Consider the following 25,453-nt stretch of genomic DNA (forward strand, 5'->3'; position numbering starts at 1 on the left):
GAAGTAACCGAGAAAAGGGTTTCTCCCTCGTCCCCCTGTGGGCACAGGAGGGTGGGGTTGGCTGGGGGTGTCATGGGTGGGGCAGGCGCTCCCTGCGGGAAGGGGCATCCCCCATCTCTCCCCATCTGCTGAGATCCCGTTCACTGTTGAACCCTGGGGTCCCAGTCGGCACCGCCCACACCCCTGCACCCTTTTCTCTGCAAGGGGGCGGCAGGGCCAGGCCCAGGCCTCCTCTGCTCCTGCCTGAGAAATGTCAGGTCACTGGCTCGGTGTCCCTGGCCTAGAATCCAGACTCACCAGCTTGGCAGGGAGGAGCGGCAGCCAGGCCTCCCCGATGCCCCCGGAAGGATGAGGAGTGACATTCCCCAAGCAGACCAGGCCACCCCTGCCTCCCCGCACCTGGGCCCGCCTGCCTACCCTCACCCAGGCCGCCCAGCACTGACCGCCCACGTGCCCACGAGGGGCCTTCCCCTTCCAGCCTGGGAAAGCACGGGAGGGCAGAGTGAGGGGTGCGGGTGGGAGGAGTCTCACAGGTTTCCAAGCAGAAAACAAAACTGAAACGACAAACCCAGCTTCAAAGTACATGATCACATGCAGAGGGACCAAGGGCAGCTGCGTCCCCGGTTCTGCTCCACTCCTGCAGGGGCTGCCCCACAGGTGACCTTGTGAAGACACACGAGGCCCAGGAGCAGCACGGGCTGGCTTGCCAGGTGGGGCCCTTCCCAAGTGTCACTGCACGTTGGGCCTGAACCTCCAGACCCCGCAGTCCTGATCCACAGCAGTGCCCAGGCTGCTGAGAGAGGGAGGGAATGAGCCCACTCACACATGTTAAAGGGGTTTTATTTTGGGGGGGGGCAGGGGGCTCAGGAGGAATCCCAACCCTGGGGCCAGCCACCCACTCCTCCATTCGGGCGGACAAGCTCCTCACGCACCTGGCCACCTGCGCTGGAGGGTCTGAGAAGAGCCCAACTGCCATCACCGCTGCTTCCGTTCCAGCGCCTGAAGGGCGAGCGAAGGTGGGAAGGGAAAGGAAGCCAGTCCTCTTGGGGACCCACCCAGTCTCTGTGGCTCCCTGATAGCCTCGGTTGACCTTTGGTACAGGGCCACACAACATGCACATGGGGACAGGTTACCCCAAAGGAGGCTGAGGGCAGGGACAGCAGAGACACGCTCAGCGGGAAGTGCCTGGGGGAGCAGGCAGAAGCGTGGGGCTGCCATTGGGCCCCCAGGCGGGGAGGCAGCTCCTCCACTGCAGGCAGACAGGGGCTCCGGGGCTGAGGCCTAGCCTGCGGCGGGCTGCACGGGGGCAAGAGCCAAGGGGAGAGGGTTACCGTAACCAAGCCAGGACCCGTCCTTCCTCTCCTCCCCACGCCCAACCGGATCCAGCCTGTCACATCGGCCCCCTGGCCGGGATGCCCCTTGTCAGAGCATCCAGACCCGCCACATGGCAATGGAGCTGGTCGCCCAACTGCAGCACAGCCGAGCGCCTCACCACCCCTCTGCCCAAGGAGCACGCTCTCCACACCAAGGTAAAAAAGAAAGGCACTGCAAACCAGGCAAGTTAGAAAAGTCTCTTTTAAGTTTTAAATTAAAATTTCACCCTGGTGAGATGATTGATTTGGGAACTAAATCCAAAGGCAAGCTCTCCACTCTGTCCACGGCCAGGCTGCACAGTGGAAGAGGCAGGGCGGCTACAGGGTCAAGCCCACTGGCAGAGCCTGGGCCTCTGACCCCAGTTGGCTCTTAAAGTCCCGCACAGGCCCTGCACACCTAGATGGAGACACGGGTGACACCGGGAGAGGCGACAAGAGCCGGAGAGCCGCTGACTGGGGCTGGGGAGAGCCTCACGACGGTGAAGAGGGCCCACACCTTCAGCCACCCGGCACCCCTGGGAGCCCCTCCTGCCGCCATCACGTGGAGTGGAGAGGTGGTGGTCCTTCTCCTGATTCCAGAAGGTGTGACCTTTGAGAGGAGGCAGCCGGCAGACACCTCGTGACTGCAGGATCACGCCACCTGGCTTCCAAGCACCTGCGCCCGGGACCGGGGTGGAGGACGGGGTGCTGCCCAAGGGGAGGCTTCTCTGGCCCTTCCCCGCTGACCCAACACCCCGTCAGCCAGCCCCATTCTCACATACATTAGTTACTTTTATATATTCATATATATATTATAGTTATATATTAAAAAGAGAAAAAAAACTTGCCTGAAGAGAAAACTCCTGAAGGACCCAAGTGGCTCAGGAAGTTTACTGTCCCCTCCACCCACAAAAATTCTCTTATAAAATCTTCCAGTGCGATCTTCAGGAAACCCCGCCCGCCCCAGCTCCCCACCCCGCCCCGGCCCTCCTGTGTCCCCACGACCCCGGACTGCCCCCCAGCTCCAGCCCAGCGCCCGGCGGCATCCAGTCTCATCTCTGGCCATCCATCGCAGCCACGGCTTTCTGCTGGGTGCCCCCCTGCTGTGCTCCGGGCGGCCACGTGGGCTGCGGGTGGTGGAGATGGTGGAAGCTGTGGGCCGTGGGGGAGGAGGGTGGGATCCAGGCGGCCTGGTGGCTGGGCGGGGACGAGGCCCAGAAGGGGCTGAAGCTTGCTGGGGGGGAGCAGGCCACTGCGGTCATGGGGCTGTTGCTGTTCTGCAGGCCCTCGGAGGCGCGAAGCTTGGAGAACATGGCCAGCGCGTCGGGGAAGTTGGGCGGTGTGGCAGGCGTGTTGCTCGGGGTGCACATCTGCTGGGAGAGAACACTGGGGTTGCGAGGGCTGCCTGCAGCCCCGATCCCAGGCCACTGTCCGCGGGCCTACAGAGCCTTCCCACGGGGCTCACCCACACCAGGCCCTCCTTCCTCCCCGTTTTTCAGTCCATAAGCGGTTTCAGCAGGACAAAAGCACCCCTTGCACCCTGCGCCAATAAAAACAGAAAACCGGGGGCGGACACCTACAATTTTTGTCAAAACCAAAGAGTGTTTCCTGATGCTTGGGAATGACGCTCTGAGTGTCAGAAGTAGATGGTTAATTCCGGCAGAAGCTAGGGTGTCAGATTAAAGCCAGGACAAGGGAGGCAGCCCAGGACACCGCTGCTGAGCGCCTCACCCTGGGTGAGAAACCAGCTGGCTCCTCAATAATCCGCCCTCGGACGTTCCGAGGTTGTTAGCCAAGGGAAGGCGGCCAGATCCAGGATCTCCCTCCTATGCCAACCCCGGGGAGGCTGCACTTGCTTGGTGCTTGGGTCCGTTCCACATCCACAGCACCAGCCAGCGGGCCTCGGGGCCTCAGCCTGCGTTCTCTCACTTCTCACGAGGGTGCTAGGTCATTCTGATTATCCTCTCGGTTACAGATGAGGAAACTGAGGCCCAGAGCTCAAGTCACTGGACCAAAAACACACCGCTGCAGGGTACAAGTTGAGAAGCCGGAATCCCGGGGCTCCCAGGTCTGCAGGCCCAAGCTCTTAACCTCTACCCAGCCCCACTCTGCACTTTAAGAGTCAAGTGCAACTTCATGCCTGGGCTCCCCGAGGACAAAAACCGGCGTCTCCCGGCAGGCTGCCCTTGGCCAGATGCTGCCAGTGTCTCGGTCCGCTCAGCCCCTCTCAGCCCGCTTTGTGAGGGCAGCTGCCAACATCCCAGCGTCTGCTGTCTTCTGCCACTACCCTGAACAGGGACCCCAGCCAGGAAGGGCAGGGGTGGGCTGGTGGGCGGTAACTGGCAGCCTCCCTGCAAACAGCTGGGACCGCAGGCCTCCCAGCCCTGTGGCGTGGGGGGCATGGGGGTGCCACCCCCCGAGGACTTCACCAGGGTGCAGGGAAGAGGCGGCAGAGAACAAGGCCTGCCCAAAGCCAGTTTTGACCCCGCAGCAGCTTCTCCCTTTCCCAGGAAGCCACGGGAGCCCTTCTTTGAATTTCTCCTAATTTTAGCAACACCGGCCCCTCCCCCAGGCACAGGGCTCAGGGAGCAAGATTCTAGGGCTCCTCACCTTGCTCCCAGGGCTCTTTCCCGGGAGCTTCCACAGCTCTGCAATTAAACCCCAGCCCAGGAGGAGGACAGGCCCACGGGAGGGGGGCAAACCCCCTCTGATTAACTGGGCCGGCTCCACATCAGCAGCTGGGGCGCTCCAACCAGCGTCCTCTCCAGGGAGGCCACAGGACCCGGGGCAGGCCTGGCCCCACCCAGACCATTTCCCTCCTCCCTTCACTCTTCCCCGCCGCCCCCCCCCCCCCCAGGGCTGACTTCTCGGCAGCAGGAAACAATGAATGGGGGGTGGGGGGGACAGGCCAATTGCATCACAGCATCGTGACCGACTTCCCCAGTTCCCCGAGCCAGTGGAGCCTGTCTCCTCAGCAGCCGCCCTGCCCCCCGCCCCCGACAGCGACGGCGGCCTGGATCAGGAGCAGGCCTGTGCCCACCTGCCTGTGTGAGCTCGGGCAAGTCCCTTAACCTCTCTGGAGTTTCTCTCTACTTCTATAAAACCACGGGTTTGAACCAGGTCCTGTAAAAGTCCCTCCAGCTCTGCTTCTAACAGCTACGGATGGAGCTTCCCAGCTCTCAAGCATACCCAGCATCCACTGCACCCTGCTAATGTCCTACTGCTTCGCATCCACAGTGTCTTTCCCCTCTTCCCGGCCCTTCCCAATCTAACCCAGGAGCCCTCCCTGATCTAGGAAGATGCCTCCGACTGTGTATGTACAGTCATCTATGGGACAACCATTTATCAGTAACTCTTGGTCTGGGTCACTTCTGGTATTTTTATCTAACATTTTCCTTCGATTTATTATCTCTAAAAAAAATTACCAACTCCTTGAGGGCAGGGATGGCATTCTCTGCGGTGCTTGGTTAGGAGCACTCATGGATACACTGATCATAATGTCTGTTAGAAAACCAGCCACAGCCCTTGAGGGAAGCTTCAAAAAGATTACAGTCCCTCAGGATGTGCAGGGAAGGAGCAACAGAACCTAAAAGGACCATCAGCAGTCCCAGCTCTCTGGGGCGAGTGCCTCTGTTCAGGGCAGCACAGAGTGGCTGTGCTGGAAGCCTGGGCCTTTTGAAACGACCACAGTTGGTGGAGCAAACCTCAAGGCCCCTTTGGGAGGAGACGGAGGCAAGATGGAGGCAAGCTCCAGGCTCACACCGGAGCTTCCCATGGTCCGGTACAGGGGAGGGTGCCCTGGAGATGAACCCCTCTTGGGTTTACCAAGAGCCCAGCCTCAACTGCCACGGCCCTGCAGCCAGCATAATTCTCATCATATTCCGATGCAGTTTTGTTTTTTGATTTATACAAACAGCATGGGCTATTCCAAGAGAAAAGCTGGCTAAAAGGGTCAAAACAGACCCCTCTCTACTTGTCCTTTGCAACTAGATGAATACAGAGCGCCAAAGACAAGACACAGCAGAGGAACCATTTGCAGCTTCTCCAGGCAAGGCAGCGGCTCTGAGAAGGGAGCCACGGGCAAGGACACCAAGATGCCAAAAATGTACTCCAGAAGCCATAACAGATCTCCTGGGGAATCATGTTTTACAATCCCTATCTTGGGGCCCTCCCCCCACCAGCAGGGCTAATAGGTAACTAGAGAGGTAGAGAAGGCATTCAATCCTCTAAAGTGAAAGGGATGTCCTATGCCTGTGGAAAGCAGGGCAGGAGGGCAAAGGCCCAGGCCTGGGGCCAGCTTGGAAAAGAGAAGAAAGCAAATCCAGGCCTGAACCACTTCTGTTTCCTGTGTTTTACGTATCTTCACCTACTGAGATTAAACGCATTCTTGGCTTATCTTGTCAAAAATCTGTACGTCTTCCACGCTCAGGGTAGGTCTTTCTCCATGAACAGGAAAGAGTGGACATAACTCTCCGGGTAGAGCCCAGCTCTCAGTCCAGGGTGGATTTATCCCCTTCCTGTTCTCTGCAGAGCTGGGTTGTCTGGATGGGGGGCTGCCACTCCAACAGCAAGAGGGGGGCTCCATACAGACAGACATTCCATGTCTCAGCCCCCTCGGGGCCCTTCACTCGGCCCGGGTTCCCCCGACGTCCAGTTGTCGTCCGAGCCCACCTCCCCACTCCCTGCCAGCCGGCTACTCCGCCGGCCACCCTCGCCGCCCTCCTAGCCCCTGGCCCAGGGGGAGCGCCGAGCACAAGGCCTCAGGTCGAGCTACAGCAGCCCAGGAAGCCTGACCGCAAAGTTGGGCGAGCCAGCCGGCCCTGGGAGCCGCTCTTTCCTGGAAGACATTTTGGCTCTTTGTTTACATCGCGGCTCGGCGCTCCCCGGCAACATGGCTGTCACCGTAGGCGCCTGACAGCGGCCCCCGGCCCTCGCCCTCGGCCGGCCGGGTGGGCTGCGGCCGCGGCGAAGCCGGCCCTCCAGCCCGCCGGCCCTCCCGCCGGAGCCCGGCCACACTTACCATCTGGTGGTGGTGGTGACTGTTGGGAATGTTGGTTTCTTGGAAAAACGTGCTCAGGGCGGTCTGCGGACAAACATAGCGGCAGGGCGGCGGTTAACGGAGACGGGGCAGGAAGCCCACCGGCCGGCCCTGCCCCACCGGCCGGGCTCATCCGCAGTGTCCGCGGCGCCGCGCTCGGGCCGCCGGGCCCGACCTCTCGGCCGGCCGGCCCGCGTCGCTCGAGGGGGCGTCCCCGGGCCGCGCGCGGAGGTACAGGGCGGCAGGGCCCTGCGCCCCACGCGAGACCATGAAGTCGCTGAGCGCCTGACGGGGCGATATAAATAGAGCTTCCCTCCCCCCACCCCCCTCCGTGGCGCGCGGCCGGGCGCCCCGGCCTGCGCCCCTGCCCCAGTGCCGGCGGCCGGGGAGCGGGGCCGGCCGGGAGCACTCGCTAGCTCGGCCCGCACGCACCTCGAACTGCCAGTGGGCCGCCTGCAGCAGCTGCTTCGCCTGGTCGGCCGCGCAGCCTGCGGCCAGCACGAACTGGTTGATCATGACCTGGTGCCGCAACTCATCCATGTTCACCGACATGGCTCCGGCCGGCGCCCCCTCCCGGGCTCGGCGGCCGCGGGAGGCCGGCTGCCCTCGGCTCGCGCTCGCCGCCGCCCGCGGCCTCCGGACCCTCGCCCGCCCCGCCACCCGCCGGGCGAGTGTTGTGGTCCGGCTCGCGCGGCCGGCCGACACCACAAACAACAGTGCGGGGCGGGGCCGTGTGTCCCAACGTTCGGGGGCCGCGAGCCGCCGCCGCTGATTGGCCCGCGCCGCTCGGCCGGCGCCCGGCTCCCTGGCAGACGTTCGATTCGAATCCTGCGGCCTGCGGGCCCGCACTGTTTCTCTTTCTGCCTGGCCGCGCCCATTGGCGGACGTCGGCTCCGTGGAGCTCCCCGGCATTGGCCGGACGCTGTGTTTTGGCTCGTCCTGGCTCATGATTGGCCACGACCCGGCGTCTGGGGCGGAGCCGCGCGCGCTGATTGGTCTCCCTTGGACCTGTTTGAACTCAACTTGAAAACCTTGAGTGCCTGCTGATTGGCCGAGGCCCCTCTGTTTGCTGTTGTAGGCTTGGGGGTGGTGCAGCCAAGTTCATTCATTACTTCATTGAAACTGAACATGCTCAGCTGGAAAAGCAAGACAGAGTGGCTTTGACTCACTTCCTCTGAAAGATGTGGTCATCTCGAGAAACAGAATGATCAAAATAGAAAACAGACAGAGCCTTTGCAGCTGCTCAACTCTCAAAATTGTTTATTTTTTTTAAAACTTTCAAGCTGCTCTACGTTTTTTTTTTAGCTTTTTATTGAAATGTAACGTACCCCCTTCATGCCTCCTTCCAGCCACTACCCACCCCAAGAGCCCAACAGTCTTTCCCTACGTTTTTAGGACAAAAACTTTGCTCTCTGAAGACGAAAACTACTGTTAATGTACACTATAAATACAATTGCAAGGGGGAAACGAGACTTTCTCGGACACTAATATTCCAAGCTAAAAAACTGTTTTTCCTTAAATTAATTGGCCTAACTGAAACTTTAATTTGTTTCTATACAGGTACCGGCTCTCAACCCTTGACATTTAAAAACAAAGTTTATTTATATGCACTGAGCTTCCATCTTCTGGATTAGGATTTAACCTTCAAGGTTTGTGCTTGGGATTTGTGCGGGTGGGGAAAGAACTAGGAGTTTAAGCAGACTGAAGAAAGGCCAGAGAGTTTAGGAAGGTAAACATTGCTAGGAATTCACTGTTAGAATTTCTGTTTCTAAAAAACTTAGTAAGTTCCGGATCTGAAATACCAGTCAAAGAGTACATAATAATTAGTTAAGAGTCTTCAGAACGAGAGGCTAAGAAGAAAGCAAGCCATGGTTCTATTTTGACTTTGCCTAAAGTGGATTTAACTCTCCATCTAAGAAAACTTAACCATGTAAAAAAACAGAATATAAATAAGGAAAAAGTTACACCCAGTGTTTATGTTCTGATGAAAAACAGCCTCGGGCACTATAATGAGTTTGTCCCATTTAGTTAGTCTTTTTGTTTGTTTGTTTGTTGTTTGTTTTGAATGGGCAGGAGTCAGCTTTTTGCCGCGGCCAAAAGACCCATTTCTCTTCCCGTAATTGCACTTGGCCACCCCCAAGTGCTCACGGGCTAAGACCTGGAGTGTGACTAGAGAGTCAAGTACAGCTTGCAGCCCTTCCCTTCCAGTAACTGCAAGGTGAAAACAAAAGAGAGTATCCAGCAGCTGCCATTGCCAAGGGGCCTGGCCCACGAGCAGCCCAGAACAAGGAAGTACTGTCACTGTGGGGCTCCAGTTTTCACAAGTACATACAGTTGTCAAGCATGCCAGGGCCATGAGTAGTAAGATCTAACTGGGCAGAGGCATTTCAGGCTGCAGGAGCCCTTAGGTCTTATTTAAGAAGTTCTCAAGGAAGGCAAAGGTCCTGAAAACACCAAAATTGCCAAACCTATTTTTTTTCTTGGATATCAGTGTGGTTTATTCCAAAGCTTTCTTTAGTTTACCATTTGCAGGGCACAGCTGTAGGCACCTGGCAGAGGCATGGAAGACAAAGCCCCCAAGCCATTCTGGTTATCTGCTGGGAGCATAAAGTCACCCTGGGCAGAGAGAGCAACAGAGTTCTGCCTCTGATTTGTGGCCGTGAGTAGTGGAAATGCTTAATCAGTACTTTGGCTTCTGAGAATCTCTTTAGCGATGTATGAGGATAGGGCTTCCCCTTCTCGGGCTGGGAAACAGGAGTGCCCCCGTCCTGGGAGCACAGGGAGAATGAATGAGGTCGTGTTTGTAGAGGACTTTGAGCTGCTGGGATGAAAGCAGCTCCCCAAGTGTAAGGTATTATTCACTGAAGGTATTATTATTTTAATCTGAGAGGACAGTGTGCATCAGGTAACACAGAACAATAAAAACATGCCCCTTAATAACGAATAAAACACAGTAGTAGCCTTGGAAGGAACAAAATCCTTGTTACATCAATGATCTAGGCTACAGAACAGGCCATGTTACAACTAAGAGAAACAACCTCAGCCAGCATTTCCTCCGGGCCCGGATAACAAGGATGTTGTGAATGCAAGTCATTGAGTTGGTGCAGAGACAGGCAACAATAAGTAGCTGGACCATCACAAACAGCTGCCATTTACCAAGCACTTTGTGTGAGCCAGGCACCTTTTGAAGAGTTTACTGTCTGTTAACTCATTTCAATCCTCACAACAATCCAGAATTCCATTTCACAAGCAAGGCAGTTATGGCACAGAAGAGGGGAGGAGCTTACCCAAGGTCACAGTAATAAGTGCTGGAGTGAAGCATTGGCCCAGTGTAGTTCCAGAACCTTGTGGTTAACCATTACACCATACTACCTTCCTTAATGCTGCAGTGTCACCTCAGTGGGGTCACAAACAAGAGCTATCAAGGGCACTGGGACTTGCACAGCAGACGCTTGAAAAGTAGTGAGCCCCAGATGGGGAAAAGGAGTCACCAGCTGTCTTGGGCAGTCATGGGGGAGGGGTGGAGAACTGACATTCCCAACCTCCATCTCTGCAGTGCATTCCATTCCTATTCCTTTTTTCTTCCTTTCTACCTCTTACTCCCCAACCCAAACAGATCCAACAAAACTGAGAGAGGGAGGGACTTCCCTGGCGGTCCAGTGGTTAGGACTCCGTGCTTCCAAAGCAGGGGGCGTGGGTTCGACCCCCGGTCGGGGAACTGAGATACCACATGCTTTGCGGCACAGGCAAAAAATTAAAACAAAAACAAAAAACAGAGAGGGAACTTGGGGACTCTTGGTACCCAAGGCCCACCACATGCAGGCTCCCCGTGAAACTTTGTACACCTCTGCACACCTTCTCTGATTTGAAACTTCTAATAGTCTTGAGGCTCAGAGAGGGTGAGGAACCTACTCAAAGTCACACAGCCCCTGCTTGATTTATGGTAGCAATGGGATTAGATCTCTCATTTTCTTCCATCCCTTCCTTCCCTCCCTCCTTTTCTCCCTCTTCAAATTCTTATTTCTTGTTTCCCTGCTGTTGCTTCAAGATGCCAAGACAAAAGGACGAGGTGGCCAGGAGAAGCAGAAAGATGTTGAGAGAAGGAGAGGGAGAATGGGAGAGGATGAAGTGCCAGGTAAAGAGACCAAATGCAGACAAGCAGCACCAAGGTCTGTGGGGCAGCTGGGTTAGGCTGGACCCAGGCACTCCTGGAGGTGGGATGGCTCCCTTCTCCTTTCGTGGACTTCGAATGCTATTGCCAGCCCTTGTTTGTTTAACACAACCTATTTTTTTTTTACAACTACTTGCCAGAGCAAGTTTATGCTATTTCTACTATACGATGGGCAAGGTAAACTTTGCCATTTTTGAAGCATTCGTTTTTTTCCTAGTCTTTTTCCTTAAAGAAGATGGGGGCTTAGTGCAGAAGTACTTCTACTCCAGGTAAATCCCAGTCCTCCTCCGTGATCGTTGAGATTTTGTCTCAATGAAAAAACATTATGTCTGTTGAGAATGTACTCTGAACCCAGCTCTGCGCCATTCTTTATTTGGATTACCTTGTTTAATACAACAACCCAGGGAGGTGGGGACTGTGCATATCCCCAACTAACAAAGAAAAGCAGGGTCAGAGAGGTTGACTTGCCCCAAGTCACTCAGCTAGCTCAGGGTGGAGCTGAGATCTGAACGCAGGTACCTGTGTTTGCTCCCAGAGCTGGTGCTCTTAAATATCACAATCTACTTTCTAGCCCTGTCCACCCCCTGGAATGCACCTTATCTTCTCTCTCAGTGGTACTGAAAAGACACAAAAGCTTGTCTGTATCATTGGAAGTAGTGGGAAGGTCAAAGCCAGTCCTCAGGTGATGAGTTTATACTGCTTTATACCAGATTACGTTTTCACCAAATGTCACATGTCCACAAAGGACAAAGGCCATACCAATCCCAGCACAGTTAATGGCAGTTCCCAGAAGGAGCACTGGCGGCCTGTGCCCTCTGTCCTGTACCTGCCAGCCCCGTGATAAGGCAGCCCCACCTCCCGTTGCCAGGTGTGTCTTATGGTAGGTAAGTCTCCGGCAACACTTTCGAAGGGACGTCAGAGGTGGGTCTTTGCCAAGGGGGACAGGAAGGGAGGACAGGAGACAGCCTTCTTAGGAGGGTCTTCCTTCTCTGGGGGCCTCAATTGTCTGCTTGGACTCAGGCACCTGCCACTTTCTCTCTATGGGACAGGAATTGATCAACCTGGAACTGGGCCTCTCTAGCCCCATCCATGAGTCCAAAACACAGGAGGCCAGTTGCTGTGGCAGCCACTGACTTCAAAGTTTGAGACAGCCTTCCAACCTGACACACCTTTTCTTTTTTTTTTTTTTGAGAACTATATCATACACCAAGTTTGTGTATAACCTATGCACAGTTTGAAGAATAATAAACAATCACCCACATACCCAGCATAGAACTGAAGTCCAAGACTAGTACCTTTGAAAACCCTTGCATGACTCTCCCCAAGTGCATATTCCTTTCCTCCCCAGACACATAATCCTCAAATCTGCATTAAGCATTCCCTCCCTCACTTTTTCTTTTTTATAAATTTATTTATTTATTTATTTTTGGCTGCACTGGGTCTTCATTGCTGCACGCGGGCTTTCCCTAGTTGCGGCGAGTGGGGGCTACTCTTTGTTGCGGTGCGCGGACTTCTCATTGCGGTGGCTTCTCTCGTTGTGGAGCTCAGGCTCTAGGCGCGCGGGCTTCAGTAGTTGTGGCACACAGGCTTAGTAGTTGTGGCTCGCGGGCTCTAGAGCTCAGTCTCAGTAGTTGTGGCGCATGGGCTTAGTTGCTCTGCAGCATGTGGGATCTTCCCGGACCAGGGCTCGAACCCATGTCCCCTGCATTGGCAGGCAGATTCTCAACCACTGCACCACCAGGGAAGCCCCTCCCTTGCTTTTCTTGGTTATTTAATCCTATGTGTAGGTATCTCCAGACAAAGGCGATTGTGGGTCTGAGACCTTGATCCCAGTGATTAAGTGACTCACCTTTCCCCGGGCCCAGTCCCTCTCTCCTCCAACTCTGCTGGGTGAGCTCATCGAAGCCCCCTGAGCAATATGGATCACTCGCAACAAGGGCTGGCTTTCTTTTTCTCTTTTTCTCATTTTCATGACCTCAGACAGTGACTCTGATCATAGGATCAATCATAGGAGATTGTCCAAGAAGGCTCCTTGGAGGAGGGAGATCTGAGTTGGGAAGGATTTGGGTAGATAGAAAGGAGACGGAAGGGAATTTTTGGAAGTGGAAACAATGCAAACTAAAGCACAGAGTTACCTTGAAAGCAAGTTTATAGCAAGACCCATCGGGGCTTCTGTTGGGAAGCGGGGTGGGGGAGACACTAAGCTTGGAGAGGCAAGGGTTGGAGTGGACCTGCCCTGGGCAGCAGGGGAGGAGGGGGCTGAGTATCACTTCCTTTGTCCACAAAAAATGGTACATGCTTCCTCAAGTTGGTGCAGAGACTCCGTAAATTGGTCAGGTAAGGCTAAGCTATGCTGAGGTAACTATAATCCTACAGTCTTACTTCTCACCCATGCAAAGTTCGCTGAAGTTCGGTGACTCTCAAGAAAAACTGCCCTCTGGGCAGTGATATAATGATCCAGCCTGTAGGAGCTTCCACTGTCTTGTAGCTCCGAATTGGCAAACTACAGCTCTCGGGCTGCCTCCTGTTTTTGTAAATAAAGTTTTATTGGAACACAGCTCTATTTATTTGTTTATGTATCATCTATGAGTGCTTTCGTGCTACAGCAGAGCTGAGTAGTTGCAGTATGAACCACAAAGCCTAAAACGTTTCCTATCTGTTCCTGTGCACCGGCTAGAACTTGGCAATGAGAGGCTTGGAGGGCTGAGTGTCGGCAAGTGAACGCTTTAGCCCAGAAGTAATACACCTCTGCTCACGGTTCATTGTCCAGAAGAATCACATAGCCTCTCCTGACTTCCAAGGAAAAGCAAAGTCGATCTTCCACACACCCAGAAGTAGAGATCCAGGGACTGGTGAACATTAGCAGTGTCTAAACGACCTGCATGAGGCTCTTCCACAGGTACCAGGCTGTTGGGCAATGAGGATGAACCTATTTTCACTTGCTTATCTCTAAATCCCAGAGTCATAGAGGGAATATAAATGGACCAGGACTCAGCAGAACGGAGAGAAATACTGGAGAGGTCTGGAGTTTCCAATGAGATGCTGCTTGAGGTTTTGGAAATTTTCAGAAACACAGGAAGCCAGGGTACATTGGGGGAAAAAAAACGGAAGGCAAGTCCTGGAGGAGAAGCATTTGTTTAAAATAAAGCCCCTGGTCGGTTTTTTTTTGCAAGTTTGGCAGTGACAGGTGCCCTCCTGTCAGGAACACAGGGCACCTCGGGTCGGATGATGGATGTGCGCTATTTCCTGACCCCAAGAGCCCACACCACTCTTTGGAGCAAGCAGGGTGCTGTTAATAAACACAGGGCAGTGTTCCACATAAAGAGGAAGGAAGTCTCTACTGAGAATGAGAGCACTGGGTTGTACACAACAGAATTGGGAAACCACCAGAACGCGCCTTGTCACCAACAAAATCCATGCCCATCACGCCCTGGACCCTGAGAGCAGGCAGAGAAAATCCCGTGACCTGCCCTTGGGGAGCTGCCAGACCAGAGCTGTCCTACTGCCTGGCGTTTGTACGGAGCCCAGTCATCAGATGGGATTGTGCAAGGACACAGGATGTCTGTCCAGACCTGAAGGCAGTTACAAAGCACAGGGTTCACCAAAGTGTCTATAGGAGAGAAGTTTAAGGCCAAGAAAGACTTCCATAGACAAGAGGAGACAGGGGTCAAAGGCCTTGTTGAAAAATGGTCCTAATTCAGATGCGGAGATGAGGTAGAAGGAAGTGGGATAAGGAAGGCAGATTAAACTTAGAGAGACAAGGTGAAGGTGAGGTGGAGAGAAGTCCCCATGCGTTGCCCTTTTTCACTGGTGCCGCTACAGAGAGAACTACTCTGCTGGCTCAGTGACCAGCAGGCCTGGCACAGGGACAGGTTTTCCCCACGGAGGCTGGCAGGACAGGCCATCTGTGGGGAAGACCTGGGGCTTTAGGCTCAGGTGAACCTCAGGCAGGTTCCTGCTCCCTGCGCCTGGTGGAGTGAGCTTCAGTTTCCTCATCTGGGAAATGGGAACAATAATCCTACTTACCTCTTAGGGTTGTTTTGAAGATTAAATGAGCTAATGCGTTCAAAAGTGCTTGGACGGAGTCATTGTTCAAAATCGATTATTCTTTGTAAGTATTTAACTAGTCATTTATCTAATGACTCTTACCCATATGGGAAACGATGTGGCCAGTCCTTCTGGGGGATTTGAAGAAACCTAAGGCCAGGGGTGTGCTGGCAAACTGGCTCTGGGGAGTGGGGGAAGCCCTGATTGGCAGCATTTGATGCTTTCTGTGGTTTAAATAGTCCCATTATGGCCAGTTTCAAGCTACTGGCCGTTTAACAACTTGGCTGGCAAAATTCCGAACAATCAGCTCTGGAGAGCAGGCCCCAACCCAATGGGCTTTCTCTCTAGTTAGCAGATGACACATAAATGAAAAGTTAACAATGGCTAATCTGTGGCTCACAGATACACAGCCCAGTCCACAGATGGCCTATCTTAGAGGGACTTTGAGGGTGACATTCGCTTCCAGTGCAGACACTGGGGCTGCCATGTGTTGGGAAGAAGGAAGGGGTGCAGGCTGGCTTTTTATCTGGCCATTCGGGAGCCCACAGGTGTGATGGGGGAGATGTGTTCCTGGAAGTTTGGGTTCCAATGGCACAGAAAGGGGGTGTCTCAGGGGATCCAAGCCCTGGGCTCTGCCTCCCTCTACTGTAATTCTATCATCTGCACCATGAAGGCACGGGTTTTTTTTTTATGTTTTGGCCGCGTGGTTTGCGGGATCTTAATTCCTTGACTAGGGATTGAAACTGGGCCCCCTGCAGTGGAAGTGTGGAGTCTTAACCACTGGACCGCCAGGGAATTCCCAAAGGCAGGGTCTTGAATGCACATCCTGGCTCAGAAATCCTGGACCCCTGACTTTAAAAAGTTATCTTTTGGGGGCTTCCCTGGTGGCGCAGTGGTTAGGAATCCGCCTGCCAATGCAGGGGACACGGGTTCGAGCCCTGGTTTGGGAAGATCCCACATGCCGCGGAGCAACTAAGCCCGTGAGCCACAACTACTGAGCCTGCGCTCTAGAGCCCGCGAGCCACAACTACTGAGCCCACATGCCACAACTACTGAAGCCCGCGCGCCTAGAGCCCGTGTTCCGCAACAAGAGAAGCCACCACAATGAGAAACCCGCACACTGCAACGAAGAGTAGCTCCTGCTTGCCACAACTTGAGAAAGCCCGCGTGCAGCAACAAAGACCCAATGCAGCCAAAAATAAATAAATAAAAAACAATGATCTTCTGGAATCCAATTGCTTCATAACGATATTTTTATTATTGAAGTTTAGTTGATTTACAATGTTGTGTTAGTTCCAGGTGTACAGCACAGTGATTCAGTTATATATATCTATTCTTTTTCAGATTCTTTTCTCTTATAGGTACTAACGATTTTTTTAATTAAAAAAAATGTTAGCATTTATTGAGCCCCTGCTGTGTGCCTGGAACTGTGCCAGGGCTTTACATAGCTTGTCCAGCTGAATGTTCAGACAGCTCTTTGCTGTTCTCGTGTTCATCTATAGAGGAGGAAACTGAGGCTCAGAGAAAATGAGGAAATTTCCCAAGACGCACAGACAGTAATATAAGAACTGAGCTTTGGACCTTGTTCTGATTGGCTCCAGAGCCTGATATGCCTTTTGCCTTTGGAAGCTGGGGACATCCTGCATATAAGTACATATCGAGTGAGGTATACAGAAAATTATTCACACGATAAGACTTCTGAGAAAAGAAGAGCCAACTGTGGGCCACGGTTCTCAGAGGCGGCTTCATGGAAAAGGTCAGATTTCAGCTAAGTGGGATTGACTTCAACACACAGGTGTGGCACAAGCCAGGTTTTTAATGAGCGAACACATGAGCCGGAATGACAGCTGTTTTCAGGGTACGAGGGGGGTTTATTGGGACACAGAGGGAGAAAAGGGCTCGGGGATAAAATATCTGTCTTGTGTAGGGTAATAGGGAGCCACTAAAGGTATACGGGCAGTAACATGATGACAGGTGTGTATCAGGAAAGTTAAGCAAAGAGTGATTTTTAGAATGTATGAGAGGAGAGAGGGCCAAGATGCAGGAAAACCAGAGAGGAAGCTAATGAAATTGCTAGGCCTCTTTTCATACACAGATAGCATCTTGGACTATAAAAGGTAACCGTACACGACGAAGCAATATAATAAATATACACCTCATGGTACATAAAAGAGATCTGAGGCTTCCAGCAGAACCACAACGGTAAGTGGTATCTCCGTTTATTACTCTGACAGGCTCAACACACGATCTTTGAAGTGTCCCTGATGAAGAGAGTAGGTGTCACCTAAATGAGCAAGCAATTAGCTCAGGAATAAATGTGTCTTTGTAAACGAAGTCATGGAATTGGCCAATGCTCAGACTTTAGCAGGGACGCACTATGAGTGTGTATGTGACACTTTTAACCCGCTTGCTAAGAATCTGATCTAACCCTCGGTGGTGGGTCTCACCCCCTTTTCTCATCTGCCCTTTGGTTCCCGTGCCTGGGAGGAGATGGATGACTGATCTGACCTCAGCTCCAATTTCAGGGGAGTAGAGGGAGTGTGTAGGGAGACTCCGAGAGAAGTTCCCTGGCTTCCTTATGCCAGCTTGAGCTCAGGATTGGATAACTTCCATGGCAGGGCGGTTTATCGTGTGTGGGCACTGGTATCACAACAGGCAAACATGTGTTTGTGTTGGATTTCTGAACTTATTCCTTGAGTTGATTTGTTCTCTTATACCGGCTCTAGAAGTCAACCTACCTTGCAAAAAAAGAAACCAAACCAGCAATACGGGTTTCCCACAGCGAGGCCCAGTGCACGAAGCCTGGGATCCCTGGGTTCTGAGCCAGGCTGCCACTGGCCTGGCCTTGAGCAAGTCCCTTCCCCTCCCCAGGCTGTAGCTGCCTCATCGGTCGGGTGAGGGGGCCTGGACTAGAGGGTCTTCCGGCTTCTTTCAGATCTGATGCTCCAGCCAGGACTCGTGTTGTCAAGAAACCCTGGGAGAAGGAAGAGAATTTGTTCTCAGTTTCTCCCTTTGATTTTCTAAGTAACCGCAGTTGAGCATAGAGGTGTGGAGGCTGTCACCACGCTGCCTCTTCCACATTCTGGTTTCTCTGGGTAGCAGGAGACAGATGCTGGGCTTTTTGCCTGCCTGAGTGTTTCCCCAGGAAGAGCAGAGGGGGCAGCGGATCCAAACTGGGCTGAAATGTTAGTGGCGCCTTCTTTCACGCTGATTTTATCACACAGCATGTGCAGCCCCAGATGGGGCTGAGCTCAAAAGCAGAAGGGCAGGGAAGTGAAGGCAGAAGCGAATGTACAGAAACGAGCTTACGGGCTCTAGTGTTTGACAGAAACAATCTGGGAGGGACTTTCCTGGTGGCGCAGTGGTTAAGACTCTGTGCTCCCAATGCAGGGGACCCGGGTTCGCTCCCTGGTCAGGGAACTAGATCCCACATGCATGCTGCAACTAAGAGTTCAAATGAATAAATAAGTAAATAAATATTAAAAAAAAAAAAAGAAAGAAACAATCTGGGACTAAAGTAAAGCAAAATAGAACGAACTCTCCTAATTTCTTTAAAGGAGTCCTTGAATGGGATTAATGTCCCAGGTCTTTCATTTCTCCAAATGCCAGATGCCTGGGCAGCAGGGCTGGAGCCAGGGTGAGGCATCTGTATGACACTAACAGTGAGTGCCAACTTCAAGGTCCCACCCCAGGTACCTCACTCTCCCCACCCAAGCCACACCGGGCAGTGTAAACATTGTCTTTCATTTCAATCTTCACTTGAAAAGTAGATTAAGAAGCTACAAGCCCAACTGTAGTCTGAACAGTTCTCCTTTGTTAGAGGCACACAGCTGAGCAGGAAATTAACAATGAAGAATTCACACTTGGCAAGAAGCAAAATGTGAAAGGCCGATTGCTGATTGCCTAATGGGCAAGGTTATTTTCCTCAACAGAGAGCCTTAGGTTGTCAGAGGAACCATTTGCTGGGTCTCAAAACATTTAGGATCAGCCCCCTCTGTCAGCGTCAGCCTAGCACACTGATCCGAAGCAGGATGTGAAATTCTCTGCTTGTGATTTTAGCTTTAATCCACTTAAGCCACGGGCCAAGGACTGAGAAGAGAGATCAGGGGCTGTGTGTTGTGATTGGGCCCATCTTTTGGATACTCAGAACAGCCAGGGCTCTAACCTTCCGGTCCCCCTAGCCCAGGCAGAAGGGCCAAGCAAACAGCCAAGAAGGGGCCTGTCTTATCTCCTTCAGGTCCCCAAGGTATCCCCTGCTCTGCTGCCTTAGGAGCGCTGTGCTACGTACAGGGCAGCGCCCATCAGCTCTTCACCTACAGGCTCTCTCTCTCTCCTGATACAGGAATCTGTGCAAATCTTCGAAAGGAGTGGATGTGTTACGAAGGTGGAAAATGCACATCTGAGCTGAAACCAGGACAGCCAAAATGAACAAAATGAAAAGCTCAAGGGGACAAGCTGACCTAGAAATTACTCATCCCTCTGTTCCCCTCCCCACAGCCTTCTCCTTTCTCCCTTCGACCCAAGGTTGAGAAGAAGGGTGAAGACCTGATAAAATACGTGGCTTTTACCTCCCTGCCTTCCTCGGATGCTTAGAGGAAACCCCTGAGACCTTTAAACGCCGCCGGGCTGTCCGCTGGGATTCTCCCGAGGGCTGCATCCACAGCTTGGAAATGGATAGGATGCCTTGAGGCTATTTACCCAAAGGATGCATGGTATTTGCATGTAATTTCCTTATGCACTCTGCACCACCCCTCCCCAGACCATTTGTTCAAGTTAAAAGTATTTTTATGGCTCTCTTGATGGGAGTCATTTCTGGATTTTTCCTCTTGTCTGTTCCATCTTCTCCCTCAGGGCGTCTCCTTGGCCCCGATCTCTGGCAAGGAAGTCAAGAGGCACCAAGGAAGGACCTGGGAGGAATGCAGTGGCGGCTCTTCCAAGGGTTTGCTTATCTCGCCTGCGCCCTGAGCACCGGTAGAGGTTTTCTTTTCCAAAACTGTAACATTATGTGATTCCGTTGTAGGTTGTAGACGGTGGGACTCTAATTCAATTCACAGAAAGTCTCTTTGAGCTAGAATTTTCCCTCCTTTTCTCTTCTGTCTCATGACCCTAGGCAGCCCGTTATCATTATCGCGTCTTTTTTTTTTTAGACTGAGTCTTGATTCACTAATGGCTTCTTTGCAACAGCCAGTGAGGATTGGGCTATTTCACAGACAAGGAAACTAAGGCTTGCTATGAAGGGCTTAGTCCAAAGTTACACAACTGCTTAGGGTCTTCATTTGTCCAACTCAAAGTCCAGTGCTCTTTCTCTGCCTCGGTTTTTCCAACTGTGAAATGGGATGTTAAATAGCACGTACTTCATAGGGTCGCTGTAAGGGATGGATGCTTTACTATGTGTAAAGGTGTTTAAAACAGGGCCTGGCACATGGAGAGTGTTTAATAAATGCCCACTAATGTTACTGTGCTAGGCCTTGTGTTTTACTATTCCGAGCACTGGATTCATGACTCATTTGTGGGAGGAGAAACCAACTGATACGCTTGGGGAGTGTTATCCAAGATGGGGAACGAACCCGTTTTCCAAGCTCAGAGCAGGCTGAGATGGGACAAGAACAGATCCTTGCAAGCAACGGGGTGGAGCTGCCTGATTGAGCCACATCCTGCCTGGCTCTGGCTGGGACAAAGAAACCTGAAGACGTGGGTAAACCCATTAAGGGGATGGTGCCCCCTTTACCAAATGCTGAGGGCAGGAAGGACAAAGGCTTCTGAACAGAGTCTAAGATTATAAGACATTTTACTCTGCGATGTGCTGAAGGCCTTCTGCTTTGAGGCGGTTCTAGATGACTTGTATTTTCCCTTTACCCAGTAGTTACAAGGTGGGTCTATGTGTGGTGAAAGGAGTATCCAGGAGGTCCCTTCCAAAGGTATGTCCAAAAGCCTTCTAGTGATGAGGGTCGAGGGCTCAGGGGGAAGGCTCTGAACTCCTACAGGGAGACCTGGTACTTGGGAGAGGCTGCCCATCATCCGCTCGTCTGGGCCAGGGACTTGCCCTGTTGCTCAGGCCCTCCTCAGCATCAGTCCAAAAAAATGACAGGGATGTGTTCCTGCCGTCCTGGGGACCTTGGAGAAAACCAAGGCAATTGGGCGTCAGTACCTTTCTCACCAGGTCTGAAGCTGAAAAGAGGGCGATGAAAAGTACAAAAGACAATCAGGAAAGAGACTCTACGGAATGGCTTTGCAAACCTAATCCAGGGAACTCGAGGCCCCAAACTGTACTGTGTGTAGAGACCCTCTTGAAATCATGTTCTAGCAGTTGAAGTTCTTGCTCATCAGTCCACCCTCTCAGGAAAAAACACCAGACCCACACACACACAAAATAAAAGGTTTAAAACACGAATGTCTGTAATTAAGCTCTGGAGTGACGTCTTCTGCCTGTCCAAGCGTCCCACTGTTGTTGGGTGTGTGCTCTCACCCAGAGGAGCCCCTGCTCTGCCTGGCCCACTCGCGTCCCACTGCGTTGACTCTCCTTGCTCGCACGCCTTTCCAAAGCTTCCAAAAGGTGCAGTCCGGGGTTGAATGTCTTGATCTTACTTTGGCTTGATGGTCCCCTAACTTCAGGGCCACATGAGCTGCCCAAGGGACCCATAAACAGAGAACATGTATAGCTTTCTGCGCTTTGAAAGGAGCTAAGTGACAGGGATGGCGACCTCGTCCTAGCGGGTCCCCAGCACTCACCAATCTGCCCGCCCCCTGGGAGCCCCTGCTCTGGGGGCGGAAACCCACCCGAACTGCCCCGTCTGGGGGACTGGGGGCGCCCCTCTGCGGGGTTTCTGACCATTGGCTTTGGCAGATGCTGAGGGGTGGGGCTGGAGAAGGCTTCCTCCGGGCCGGGAAGCCGCGTGCGCCTTTCGGATGTTGGGGGACAATGGTGACCGAACTCCCGGCCTCGGCCAGGCGCGCGGCGAGGAGGCGGCTCCCGCGCGGTCACCTGACGGGGTCAACGGGCTCCGCGGGGCGACGCGTCCTCGGCCCCTTCAGCCCGCGGAGGGCCGCGAGCCCCGGGTCGGCCCCGCGAGCCCGGCCGCCGCTCCGCCGCGTCCCGCTGCCCATTGGCTGGCGCGGCGCGGCCGCTCCCGCCCCGCCCCGCCATTGGCCTTGGCCGCCGCGGTCCCCGCGCGCGAGCCGCCGCTGACATCACCAGGCCTGAGGCGGCGGCGGCGCCCCCGGCCCAGCCCGCAGCCCCCCTCGGCACAGGCGCCGCCGCGGGGCCCGGCGGAGGATGGTGCGCGGCGCGCCGGGGGCTCCCCGCCGCCAGAGCCGCAGCACCGAGGCGGAGCCGTCCGCGGCGGGCAGCCGACCCCCGCATCGGGCGCGGGGCGAGCGGCCGCGGTGAGGCGCCGAGGGCGGCGCGGGCGCAGCGGCCATGGGGGCCCTGACCAGCCGGCAGCACGCGGGCGTGGAGGAGGTGGACATCCCGTCCAACTCCGTGTACCGCTACCCACCCAAGTCCGGTGAGCACGCCCCGGGGCCGGGAGGAGGTCGCGGTGCTCCCGCGCGAGGGCTCCGGGCGTCCCGGGGACGCAGAGGCCGACGTCGCTGCAGAGCGATCTCGGAGGGTGGGAGGTGTTGGAGGAGGTCTGGAGGGGTGCTTTAGGGCCCTTGGCCGGGTCGCCGGAGTGGACAGCCCTGCCGCCGGGGGACGGGAGCGGCCCCCACGCAGTCGGTCCTGTGACAGAGACGTGCGCTCGGGGCACTGCGGCTCCCGAGGGGCGGGGTGTCCGCGGCGCAGGCCGGGTCCCCGCTGGCCGCAGCGCTGCGTCCCTTCCTTCCCGCCCGGTGGCCTGTTCCCCTCGGGAGCTGAGGGTTAGGTCAGGCGGGCTTGGCATTCGAAGCAGGCGCCTGTGCCAGCTGCTGGCCCTGGTGGCCTCCGGAGAGGGAGGGACAGACACAGGTTTGAATTAGGTTTCTCAGGGGAAAGCTCCCGTCGCCTGCTGGAGGATGGAGGCCGAAAATGCGTTGGCTGTACTGGTGCTTTTTAAGAGGCTGTCAGAAGAAAGAAGGTGTTTAACAGAAATGTTAGGGAATCTAGTATCAGAGGCACTCGGGTTGCCGCTTTGCCAGAGTAGTGGCAAGCCTGGTTTTTGGAATGAGGGTAGCTCTGGGACAGGGCACAGGTATTTAAAACGTAGAGAAGTATTATGTTTGATTTCAGAATCATTAAAAAGATAAATGTCTCCAGCCTCTGGTTTGTAGCATAATTATTGGAAGTGGAGGAGAATTTTGACAGCACAAGAGAGGATGACTAGTGGATTGAGCAGCAGCCAATTCTGAACTGCTGGCGCATGACCTAACTCTCTGCTCTTTATTTTTCCTTGCTTTTCTCAAGACTTCTGGGGACCCATGGCTATCATCTTCTCTTTGGCTTAGGACCTGATGAGGATTTTCGTGATCTTGGAGAGATGTCAGAATTGCAGCAGGAGAATAAAGACATAGTAATGAGATGAGCTGGTTTCTCAGCAGTCTGTCCAGTTTGTGCCAGCCGGAAGTAGGGACCAGACAATGAACCTGCACCCTGCAGAGTGTCTGCCAGAGCTGTGTTGCTCACTGATTTGTGCCAAAGAGTGAATCCTTGCAGAGATGAATATGCTTAAGAGCTGCTTTAGGACAGTCTAAGATAAAGCCGTGCATCATTAGTGTTTTAATAAAGCTCTAGCTGATTATGACTGTATGAAACCAGTGCTAAAGGAAGCATGCATTTTGCTTTTTAGTAGACAAAAATATGCACAAGTATTGTGGATTTTTCTTTTCTGAAATCACTTAGCTCTTATTGCTCAGAATATGGAGCAGGTTTTGCTGGCTTGGAGTTTGCAGTAGAATTTGCTGCCTCAGAAGAGTATTCACCCCTCCTTCACTTACGGGAATAAGCAAAGGTAAATCACTGGAAAGCTAGTCCTCAAAGGATATTAATACAAGTATGAATCTTGGATGATGATAATCAAAGGATAATGGACCAAACTAAAACTTTTCTTAACCAACACCCTCCATACCTACAGTCTTAAATCATCCTCTCCACTCTATCAATCTTTTAAAAGTTTTCCTAATGGTAACCCTTTTTTTTTTTTAATAAATAAATGAATGAATTAATTTATTTATTTTTGGCTGTGTTGGGTCTTTGTTGCTGCGCGCGGGCTTTCTCTAGTTGAGGTGAGCGGGGGCTACTCTTTGTTGCAGTGCGCGGGCTTCTCGTTGCAGTGGCTTCTCTTGTTGTGGAGCACAGGCTCTAGGCACGCGGGCTTCAGTAGTTGTGGCCCACAGGCTCAGTAGTTGTGGCTCTCGGGCTCTAGAGCCCAGGCTCAGTGGTTGTGGTGCACGGGCTTAGTTGCTCCACGGCATGTGAGATCTTCCCGGACCAGGGCTCGAACCTGTGTCCCCTGCACTGGCAGGTGGATTCTTAACCACTGCGCCACCAGGGAGGTCTCTGGTAACTCATTTTTAATCAGAGCTTTTGCATGAGAGAAATCTTTGTAGCAAGTGGACCAAATTATGTATGTTGAAGCTAAAACACAGAAAATAGGAATCAGAACATTCATGTCCCAGTCAGCAAATCTTGGTGTACATGAAAATATGCTGTAGTCTAGAGACATCTCCTATCCTTCATCTGATCTTTAGATTTACCTGACTCTTTATTGGATTATAGTATTTTATTTTTAAAAATTTATTTATTTATTTATTTATTTGGCTGTGCCAGCTCTTACTTGCCGTGTGCGGGATCTTTGTTGCCGTGTGTGGGATCTTTAGTTGCGGCATGCAAACTCTTAGTTGGGGCATGTGGGATCTAGTTCCCTGACCAGGGATCGAACCCAGGCCCCCTGCACTGGGAGTGTAGAGTCTTAGCCACTGGACCACCAAGGAAGTCTGTGGATTATAGTATTTTAGACCCAAAGGAACCTTGCAGAGAATTTGGCCCCAGACCCATTCATTTCACCGGTAGGAAAATGGAGGCCCAGAGAAATGAATTGGTAAGGCCAGGGTTACCCAGCAAGTTAGTGCTCTTCTTACGAAAGCCTCTGCCTTTTTCAAGGAATTGAATTTTGAACTTGTCCTCGGTGGTTTGTGGAATGGAGGCTATTCTGCATCAGAATTGAGACAAAACTCAGAGGCCTGACTCCCTGTTGAAGAATCAGGCTGGGTTGATTTTGAGGTCTCCCTATCTTGAGTACGGACAGTAGAAAAAAGCAAATAGCAGAGTCAGTTTTCTCCAGGTGACTAAACTGGCTGAGCTGCGACCGCCCTCTGGCTCACTGGAAAGTCTCTGTTACTCGATGGCCTTGGAGTAGTTGTTTCAGTAAGCGCATGGTCATCTGTCCCCGTAATGATGGTCACAGTGCCCAGAAGAAATTGCTTTTTCTTTCTTGTTTTTTTTTTTTTTTTTGGCTGCTTTGGGTCTTCGTTGCTGCGCGCAGGCTTTCTCTAGTTCCGGCGTGTGGGGCTACTCTTCATTGCCGTGCGCGGGCTTCTCATTGCGGTGGCTCCTCTTGTTGTGGAGCATGGGCTCTAGGCAGGTGGGCTTCAGTATTTGTGGCACGCAGGCTCAATAGTTGTGGCGCACAGGCTTAGTTGCTCCGCGGCATGTGGGATCTTCCCGGACCAAGGCTTGAACCTGTGTCCCCTGCATTGGCAGGCAGATTCTTAACCACTGTGCCACCAGGGAAGTCCCTCTTTTTTGTATTTTTAAAGGAACCCCTTAGTTTTGTATGCACATTGAACTAGAAGCGTTTAAAAAGTATTGAGAACAGCTGATTTCATGTTGGAACTTGGGTTTACAGCTTTTTTTCTTTTTTCTTTAATAGA

The 25,453-nt window shown here is 53.1% G+C and overlaps 3 protein-coding genes across 5 annotated transcripts in view; 2 read left to right on the forward strand and 1 right to left on the reverse strand.

Annotated features, from left to right (window-relative positions):
* Positions 1-348: 348 nt before the first annotated feature.
* Positions 349-1,730, forward strand: LOC133080876 (uncharacterized). The gene is made up of 5 exons (XM_061176955.1): positions 349-502; positions 598-710; positions 859-1,016; positions 1,387-1,529; positions 1,666-1,730. The coding sequence occupies exons 1-5, from the start codon at positions 349-351 to the stop codon at positions 1,728-1,730; spliced, it is 633 nt and encodes a 210-aa protein (XP_061032938.1).
* A 615-nt stretch (positions 1,731-2,345) lies between these two features.
* Positions 2,346-7,235, reverse strand: UBALD2 (UBA like domain containing 2). 2 transcript variants are annotated; one of them, XM_061175200.1, is made up of 3 exons: positions 6,823-7,235; positions 6,373-6,435; positions 2,346-2,725 (listed from the first exon to the last, which is right to left on the reverse strand). In XM_061175200.1, exons 1-3 carry the CDS (start codon positions 6,940-6,942, stop codon positions 2,405-2,407), a joined length of 504 nt encoding a protein of 167 aa, XP_061031183.1. In that variant the 5' UTR covers positions 6,943-7,235; the 3' UTR covers positions 2,346-2,404. The 2 variants fall into 2 exon arrangements, with proteins under 2 accessions (XP_061031183.1, XP_061031184.1); XM_061175201.1 differs by having other exon boundaries at positions 2,346-2,722; positions 6,823-7,231.
* A 14,602-nt stretch (positions 7,236-21,837) lies between these two features.
* RNF157 (ring finger protein 157) overlaps positions 21,838-25,453 on the forward strand; it is a 79,497-nt gene continuing 75,881 nt past the window's right edge. For both annotated transcript variants that reach the window (XM_061174812.1, XM_061174813.1), the window contains exon 1: positions 21,838-22,113. In XM_061174812.1, the coding sequence (XP_061030795.1) occupies positions 22,026-22,113 (88 nt within the window). In that variant the 5' untranslated portion in view covers positions 21,838-22,025. The remainder of the gene's footprint in view (positions 22,114-25,453) is intronic.

This window comes from Eubalaena glacialis, chromosome 19 (genome assembly GCF_028564815.1).
Source record: "Eubalaena glacialis isolate mEubGla1 chromosome 19, mEubGla1.1.hap2.+ XY, whole genome shotgun sequence".
NCBI lineage: Eukaryota > Metazoa > Chordata > Mammalia > Artiodactyla > Balaenidae > Eubalaena > Eubalaena glacialis.